Raw genomic sequence first — 9481 nt, 5'->3', positions numbered from 1 at the left:
GTAAGTGTTCCATAAACCTGCTGTTTTCTTTAAGGAAACTATAGGCATAAATGACAGGTTTTATTTTATGGACATTCTTTAAAATGAACTGTGAATAAATTTACCAGAAGTACTGTGTGTTGGTAGAGTTGATTGTCCTAGTGAGCTGTAAAGTGAGCTGTTAATTATTGATATGAAATGAATGCAGTTAGTGTGAAGAGGACTTAAAATATACTATGCAAAACAATGAGCAGATACTGTGCCCAATAAACTGTTCTATATGGCACACCATCAAATACCATTCAATCATAAACAGACTAGGTTGTGTTGTATTTCATGGCCCTTGTAAGGGGTAGCAGATATCCTGTTTAATTTATTCGTGGAAATAAACCCAATGACTTGTCAATGTCTGTGAAATACATAAAAGACAGACAGAGCAAATTAATATAGTCAGTCAGTGCCACACATGACTAGAAACAAACACAAACGAAACCCATCAGATTTGTTTTTACTAATTTTAATGACAAATATCAAGTATTCAAGGTATTTGTAAACAAACCGTTCACAAATGATGTATTGACTTATGTTCCTGTGGAACACAAAGCAAGAGCTTCTACTTTTGAATACATCTGCTCGTAATTAAATAAATACATAAAGTATTGATAGAAATGAAAGAGGAAAAAGTACTCTACAGTCTACCTGAAATAACCCACATGACCAGAGTCCAGAACAGCCCACAAGTGTCTACTCTCACGACACCTACAGGAGGCCGACGGTACTGCAGAGAGTAGAGCCGTGCCAGAAGAGCTATGGAGCTGTCCGTTAAATGTCCAACTTCCCCTGCGTCACGAGTTGTTCAAACAAACACATTGAGCCCCATCAGGTCCCATCTTCCCCTCCCACCCCACCAAAAGACGATGACAGCACCTCCACAGCATCCACATCATTTGTTTAAAAACATCACTTTCTTGTCATGGATTGCGGAGTTCATGGTGGTCGGTGTTTCCAAAATTTTGTAACAAATATTTTAGACAGGTGGACAAAACGGTAAAGTCTTGCAGATGTCTAGCAGTTTGGATTCCGAAGTAGGCCTACAGATCTAGATGCAGTTCCAGTTTAAAAAGAAACTATCACCTGCATTGCAAAAGGCAACCCTTCCTCCCCAAAATGGTTTTCAACACTTCTTGCATTATAGATACTGTAGGTAATTCAGGCACAGAAACATGAATATGCAGTTTCCTGTGAGATTTACTTTTGTGTAGCATTTTGTTGACTATAATTCATTTAAGTCAGTTAAATAGATATCTAGCTAGATGTGAGTTCTACAGTAATGTTTCAGACTTCACTGAACATATTTACATTGCTACGGCATTAGGAAACAGAATTTAAATACAAATCTTGTTAAACACACTACAGTGTGGCTGGATACACTGTTTGTCCAAACACAATTGTCACATATAATATTAAACTTTTTTGCTTTTTGTATCTTTTGGGTGATCTGGACACCAATGGCTCAGAAGTTTCATACAATCTCACTCCAAAGTATCCTTTCCTAGAATGGCAAAGTATTTTTTTTTCACATTTAAAGATCACCTTCTACAATCCACACCTTTAAACCATAGTACTCTACTATCCTAATACAGCAGTATTAATACTGATATTGATATCTTTCGTGCCTAGGGATGTCTTAAGTCAGAGTAAAAACATGTTTGTCAGATGCATCCTGTTCATATCTCCTTTGGTCAGCAGGGGGTGCTAGAACACCTTGAAAGAAGAGTAGCATCAAATCACAGCCATTATTTACACATGTGCATTTTCTGTTAAAAATATTTCTGTATATAATCATATTTTAGGGCATTATTGAATGCATGCTTATTGCACTAGTTTAAATGTGGAATGCACTAATATGCAACTCCTACAGACATGTTTAAGATTATTGAAGCCCAATACATTGCTAAGCCAACTGATGCATTTGCAGATTATAGCATCAGTTTTGACTTTTGCAGTAGTTTGCCCTGACAATCTGAATATATTGTTAATAGAAAGGCCATGTTCCTGACCCCACATACAAAATAAACATTAGGAGAAAACATCTAGCGGTTTCCTTTTTAAATTCAACCAATCTAACTGGCTTCAATCTAATTAGAAGTTAATGCACTTAACATTCCCACGTGTTGCCTCTCCCTGGTCAGGTTTGCTTTCAGAGAGAAGTGGGAGCGATGTTCTGTTCACGAGGACACTCGTGCAGATGGCGTTTCAGCTCGTCCTCTGTTATTTGCTGTTCCTCAGTCTCAGTGGCACATCTTTGAAAAACATTTTTTTTTCTTTTTTTTAGTCCTCCTTGAATGAGACCTCTACGGAGTCAGGTGTGTCTGAATATTGGTGGATAGACTCTCCTGCAGCGGTAGGGTGGGCAGAGGGCTTTTGGGTGGTGCTGCACCAACACAGGGCTGCACTCCAAGCTCTCAGAATGGGGCTAAGAACACCCTTTAGGCTCCTTCCAATGCAACAAACTGAGAACTCTCTACATATGACATAGCTGTATGTAGTGTGAAGTCTGTTTCTGTGAGTGTGTGTGTGTGTGTGTGAGAGAGACAGTTCCTCCTCAGAGCAGATGTTTACTTCACACTTTGATGATGGTGATTATGCTTGAGGTGACTCTGACGAAGAGTACGGTTTTTGGAGAAGGCTGTCCACGTCTGCTGCAGCTGCCTGGCGCACTCACATTTGCGCCGGTGCAGCTCTGAGGCACTGTTTTCGAGAGGGGACCGTGGATGAAGGGGGGGGGGGGTGTTGGTGGGGGATCCATGCCCCAAAATCTCTTAACCCATTCAACAAGGACTGATGAGCAACATAGGTCACAAATTATCATCCGCACGAATCAAATCTCCTCCGTCCCCCAGAACATTCAAGGTGAGAAAGTTGTTTTTGTTTTGTCGTACACTGGTGTGGAAATATGACAGTACAGCTATGAGTAGCACAACACTGGAGGATTCGGTAGCTTGCATAGTACAGGTTTCAATTTTGTGCTTCAAATGCAGCTTTTTGATAAGTCATCATGACGTACAGTACAAGACCTCACACAGACAAGCACAATGTCCCCTTCCCCTCAACTTAGCACCTTAAATACATGTTTGACTGCAAATAATAATAAAAAAACAAAACAAGAATCTCTGAAGTTAGCCCGGTGTACATGCTCCTGGTGGCTAAGGCCACCAAACGATATGCACTGAAACAGAGAGGAATCAGAAAAAGAGCAGTTCAGCACGGGGCACTAAACGCTCTGCCCAGACCGCTCCGTAGGTCAGGGGAGATTCTGTCTGTCTGTCTGCGTGAGTGTGTATGTCTGTCTGTGTGTGTCTGTCAATCAATCAGCATTTGGCGGCCATGTCTGGAAGAGGAGAGTGCGACGCGAAGGCACATGACGGATGACGGGAACAGAAATGGCCGTGTGAGATCGGCTGCCTGCGTGTGTGTGAGAGTGTGTGTGTGTGTGTGTGTGTGAGAGAGAGAGAGAGGGAGACAGTTCTGAGGTGTGACAAGGCAGCAGCCTGCCCCTCATATTTGCGCAGCAACTTCCTGCAGCGAGCGGTTGGGCGGGGTTATTGCTTTGAGCGCGTTACCGGGGCAACTGTGGCTGTTTTGATGGCCGTAGTGGAGGCCCAAGCCCAGCAGTAGGCCAGACGTGGTGTGCTGCTGCTGCTGTTGTTGATGATGATGAGGGTGAAGATGAAGATGAGGATGGTGACCCAAGCCGTGGCCAGCGTCGCCCATCTCGGGCCGCGGCGTGAACACGGGGCATGAGCGGGTGCGCGCATGGCTCTTGTGCCCGCCGGCGTGGCAGATCATGTCGCTGACGGTGCCCAGCGCGGGCGGCAGCGTCTGGCGCCAGCGCTCCTGCCGCTCCTCCTTGTACTTGATGGAGTACCAGGTGAGGAAGATGAAGACGAAGCCCACGAACTTGAGACTGGCCGCCAGGCCGAAGTAGACGAAGCGGAAGGAGGTGACGTCGTACTCCCAGCACGAGCCGTGCACGCCACAGTCCTGCTGCCACAGCATGCACGTGGTGTCGATCACCGCGCCAAAGTAGATCGGAGTCGGGATGTACGCTGCAGCAGAGGGAAGGAGAGAGAGAGGGAAGGCAAGAGAGGGAGGTGGAAAGGAAAGAGGAGGGGAAAAGAGGAATGGAAGGAGTGAAATAAATAAGGGAAGACATGAAAAGAGCAAATGAGGAAGAGGAAGGAGTAAAAACATAGAGGAAAGAAGAAATTAAAAGAGAAGAGGAGAATTAGCACTTCTGTTTACATTCAAATTTGACCATATACTCAACAGTCTGCACATGTATTCAGTTTATGAACTTCACAGTGACTTTTGTACCCACAGTGAGAACAAGAGACAGCAAGCCCTTTCTACATTTGTTAAGGTATTCTTATGCCATTTTAGGGTTTATTTGCAGTTTATTTGCAAAGCTTATGTCAGTGAACTAGCATGTTGCTATTCCCCACAGTATGCTGCTTAGAGCAGTCGGCTATCAACACACAGGCCCGAGTCGACCAATCACAGTCCTTGCGGTCTGCGTCGCCTCAACGCAAGGTTAGAATTGTTTGGAGGCGCGCGTTGAGTGACGGCGGAGTGCTCAAAGTGGGTACACGCCGACTGTGGGACAGGGTATAGGGGTCTGCGGGGGAACGCCATCGATTTGACGCAGAAGCATAAATCAGCTTTTAGTGTCTGTATGAAATACATTATTGTGACCACTAGATGGTACCATTTTTAATTCAAAAACTATTTGTTTGTAAACGGTGCTATATATATATATTATTATTATTTTTTTATATATGTGCACGAGTGCATTCTATATATTTATTTATATATATTTAGCAGAGGCATGTTTATACACATAGCTCAATGACAGGCTACAATTGGAGACTACTTAAGACAAGTTATGGCAGACATTTGCCCCCACAACAGCATGTTTGCAGGGTCATTATCATGTTGTGACAAAGCTGAACAACCCCAGAGACATTATCCAGCCTTGTCTTCACATAAACCTCATGCTTGCTCAGGAGAAGGTCCACTAAATCTAGCAGGTGTGAGTGATGTGTGGGGAAAACCATCTGCTTTCCTTACCCAGAGTCCTTAGCAGCACAAACTGCATCCCCAGGGCAAAAGGCCTCTCCTGCTCCTCCACGGACCTACAGCACAGACAGACATCCAGTGACTACCAGTGTATTCATTCACAGACATTTCAAAAAACATTAAAATCACCCTGCTAAAAAGAGAGATCTTTCCACCAGCAAAGACACGGTCTGTATACTACAGTATATAAACATACTATACAGTGTCTCATGACACAAAGGTTTATGAAACAATGAAAATAACCCTGCTCTCTTAAAATAATGTTTCTAAATAATAATAACTAAGTCATTCTTTCTGATTCCTCTGTCCATATACAGAAAAAGCTGTTAACACCAGACCCTTACGCTTTGGAACATAATCATAAGCCCATGTTTAAATTTCCCTCAAGCAAAGTAACTGATTATAATAGTTTATGAACATATGGTTTAAAATTAATTCATATGTTATAAAAAATAGTGAGTTTAAATGAACTCAAGCATAAAAGTAACTGCCACTTAGACACTTAATAACTATATCAATCACTATTGTCTATCACAAAACAGAGTAAACATAGCTGTTTATTATACTTGAGGTAAACTCAAACATAAACTCCTGGCCACAGGCGCTAAGACTGACCTGAGGGTGACTATAATGGCGGAGGGCTGTGCGCAGGCCGTGATGAGGGTGACGATGAAGAGGAAGATGAGGAAGGGGATGAGCGTGTTGCAGGTGCGGTCACACTTTCCTGACAGGGCGAAGCCGTTCTCGTTCAAGTAGGTCTTGACGATGACCAGTTGCAGCTGGTGACCCTGGCCACCCGAGGGCGGAGTGATGACCTGGCGGCTCTGAACACAGGCACAGTCCGTGTAGTTGCGGATCTGATTGGGAACACACACAGACACAGACACAGACACAGACACAGACACAGACACACAAGCATACACAGAGAGAAGAAACAAGTTTAAGCTTGACTGCACAGTTTAGAGAACTGAAAATGTGTACACTTCAGACACAGATACGCCAGCTATCATATTTCACCATGGGATGAAAGTGGACAGCTTTGTTTTCCTGCACTGCAGCAGAAATCTTCAGGGTACATGGAAAGCGAGGTGGAAAAAAACAAGCAGAAATACTTCAAACAATACTTCATGCGACAATTTGGTTGCCGACACTGCATTGCTGGAAAAGCCTTGCAAAGTTGTCCAAAAGCAACAAAGGCGCCCCACAAAGCGATCAAACAACGTTCTTCTGGTTGCTATCTGGAAAGGAATGTGCAAAGGGTCACACCCCAGTCATTAAGAAAACACTCTTTTTTGCTCTCCATCCCTTATCTAGTTTCTGCTGCAGATTACAAGCATTTCCTTCGCAGTCTTTGTGACAGTTTCCTGGCCAGATCGGTTTAGGGGTGGACGGCGGGCTTTTCCTGCATTGCATTAAAAACATATTAACGGTGGATCTGAAAGCCGGGGCCAGAGCGGGTCACAATAGGCTAGAGGAGGATTATCCGTGCAATCTCCGAACACGGAGCGGCAACAGGGGCGCGACCTCGGGAGAACCCGGCGCCGTCAGTCAAAGCGCCGGCGGACTGGAGAGGATAGAACCAAACGGAACGGAATGGAGCAAAGCTGAACCGAGAGTGCGCTGAACTGGAAATGTTCGAATATGCAATCCACTTTTTTTTTCCCATGAGCGGGTGGGAAGAGTTGTCTTTACACAGCCAAGCCCACAGGCAGCTCTCGAGCCGGCCGGCGGGATGCATTGCTGCACAGTCAAGGACACCGCAGGGGGCGGACACGCTTTCACAATAAAGCACAATGGCTGCTGCTGTACTGCACATAAAGGCCAAAGGTATCGCATAATCAGTTTATTTTAAGTGTGAGGCCGCGTAAATAAGGGCCAATTCCCTGGTACAGATGTTCTGCATGTTTTCCAGGAAGTGAAACAAATACTGGTAAGTAGACAAAAGGAAAACATAACACAATGCGCACACTCATTATAAGGCATCGCATACCTTAATCAAATGCAACTTCCTTCTGAAATAGGAAGTAGCCAGTAAAGCTATGAAGAGGTGGAATGCTGGGACAGTCAGTTACAGGGAAACACTCAACACACTCCTTCAGCTGAAGCAGAAGCGAGGACTAGGAAGTATATTATAGCTGGAGATTTAGTATGTACTTGATGTACTGTATGTCCTTAAAGTTTGTAGATGGGGGTCAGCCAGTCAGTTGACTCTAAGTATGAAAGCTTTAGTAGCACATCAGCTCTCTCCATCCAGACAGAGCGGATTCTTAGCTGCACCATGGTGCTAGTTTCTAACATGAACTCATGTTCCCCACACCCAGACTATGAGCACATGGTGCCACCCTCCTGTGACCATAGCCTGCCCATGGTGCCACCCTCCTGTGACCATAGCCTGCCTATGGTGCCACCCTATGGTGCCACCCTCCTGTGACCATAGCCTGCCCAGAAGGCTGTGTGGGAGTGAGGGTAGTTGGAACTTTCCTCTAATTCTGAAGTTCATTGATTTGACAATATCAGGCTATCATCATATCTATGCTATCTATCTATCATATCTATGCCCTCTATATCTATGCTAATGCTATATCATATCATTATCACTAATTGTGATATGATATGTACTGTACATGCCTTTACCGGTTTTATGCCCCATGTTCATAAACTGCTGTATCAGATACAGTCAGTATTGCTTATGGTGACATACTGTTACAGCAACTGGACACTTATAATTATTTATGGCATCATATGACATCGTCCATACCAGTATTAGGGCATTGATGTTGGTCTTATGAAAACACAGTTCAAGATACCGTACAGTTACAAGTCACACAGAGGAAGCCAATGATGATGAAGTGACACAGAGAAGAAGGGATAGAGGAAGAGAGGTAGAGAGAGAAAAGGGAGAAGGGACAGAAAGAAATAGAGAAAGACACCCTTCATAAATAGCTGTTGAGAATGTTATAGGAAAAAGGAGGGGAGTCAAAGCCTTGTAAACGCCAGCTGTGTCAGCTGTGTGTGTCCAGTCCTGTCCAGTCCGAGGTGGCGGTGCACTCACCCCGGTGCTGTCATTGCCCACGGTGCTGCAGCCGGCCAGGCAGGGGTTGAAGTAGGTGATGCCATCGGAGCCGCACACAGGGGCGTACTCGTGGATCTTACAGCCGCAGTTCACATTACAGCTCCCCGTCAGGTTCCTGTGTGTCATGGTGAGCGTGGGCCTGGAGAGGGAGAGAAAGAGAGGGGAGTTTTTATTAAAGACAGGCAGAGAGAGAGAGAGAGAGAGAGAAGGGCATTTTATTAAAGACATTACATTTCCATGTCTTGTTTTGGTCTGGGTTTGGTTTAATTGTCTGTGTGTCAGCAAGATTATGCAAAAAAACTACTAGTCCAATTTTCACAACCATTGGTGGAGGTGTCTCGTATGGGCCATTCAATTTTGAAGGTGGTCCAAATCACAGGCCGAATCCAAACAATGTTTTCACTTCTTTAGCTCTTTGAGATTTCGCTTTGCCATTTGGCCTTTGTGGACGGCTGTGCTCTCCCAGAGCTTTCTAGTTCATTTATGCAGATTAATATACATTTTCATCTGAGCGCTCAAACCATACACTTGGTTTTGCAACTTTAATACATGCAGTTCCTGTAGCTCATCAGCCAGAGAGAATGGTAGAGAGAAAGAAAGTGAAATGGTTAACAGTGGACTACAAAAAACAGGCTCATCAACACCTGTGTTGTCCTAAATGTACTCATTGCTCAACTTTGAAACTTATTCTCAAGCTTTGAAAAAGATACATCAAATTGTGAAACAGGGACGCTCTTTGCCCTGTAAAAAGGAAAAAGATTTTTTTCAAGCCTTCCTCTGCATCCTTTAATAATGGAAAGACCAGGTGGAATGCATATTCTCCCAACAATGTCACAGTCTTTGCCATGTCTGAGACCTCAAATCGTAACCTTTGTAATCCATGTGGATTAAGTCTCTTCAGTCATTGACAGACACAAAAACACCTGGAGGAAGTCAGTGACGGCATATAAGACAATTGGAGAAGGGGAGACAGAGGAGAGAGAGAGAGAGAGAGAGGGAGAAAGAGCGAAAGAAAGAGAGAGGGAGAGATGGAGAAAGAGAAAGAAAGACACCCTGTATACACAGCCAAAGAGAATGTGGTGGGAACCAGGAGGCCAAACCCTGCTCCTCTCTCCTGTAAACACAACGCAGTCAACTGTGCCTCCTGCTGACTTAGCGCCGGCCGTCCCAGACAGAAAAACGGAACCCTCCACACCGACCACAGCCGGCCCACACTGAGGAGGATGAACCCATCGGCACTGATTCACAACGACCCACAAAGGCCGGGGGGGGCTGCTGGATGGACACCAG

General features: G+C 44.6%; 1 protein-coding gene across 1 annotated transcript in view; it reads right to left on the bottom strand.

The window, feature by feature from the left end:
* Positions 1 to 480: 480 nt before the first annotated feature.
* LOC121688031 (solute carrier organic anion transporter family member 5A1) overlaps positions 481 to 9481 on the bottom strand; it is a 54150-nt gene continuing 45149 nt past the window's right edge. Inside the window, exons 7-10 of the mRNA XM_042067334.1 lie at positions 8171 to 8330; positions 5734 to 5975; positions 5110 to 5174; positions 481 to 4088 (exon numbers count right to left, since the gene is read on the bottom strand). Coding sequence (XP_041923268.1) covers positions 3538 to 4088; positions 5110 to 5174; positions 5734 to 5975; positions 8171 to 8330 — 1018 coding nt within the window. The 3' untranslated portion in view covers positions 481 to 3537. The remainder of the gene's footprint in view (positions 4089 to 5109; positions 5175 to 5733; positions 5976 to 8170; positions 8331 to 9481) is intronic.

This window comes from Alosa sapidissima, chromosome 17, assembly GCF_018492685.1.
Source record: "Alosa sapidissima isolate fAloSap1 chromosome 17, fAloSap1.pri, whole genome shotgun sequence".
In the NCBI taxonomy this organism is placed as follows: Eukaryota; Metazoa; Chordata; class Actinopteri; order Clupeiformes; family Clupeidae; genus Alosa; species Alosa sapidissima.
The sequence above is the reverse complement of the archived record's forward strand: the minus strand, read 5'-3'. Positions and strand labels throughout refer to the sequence as shown.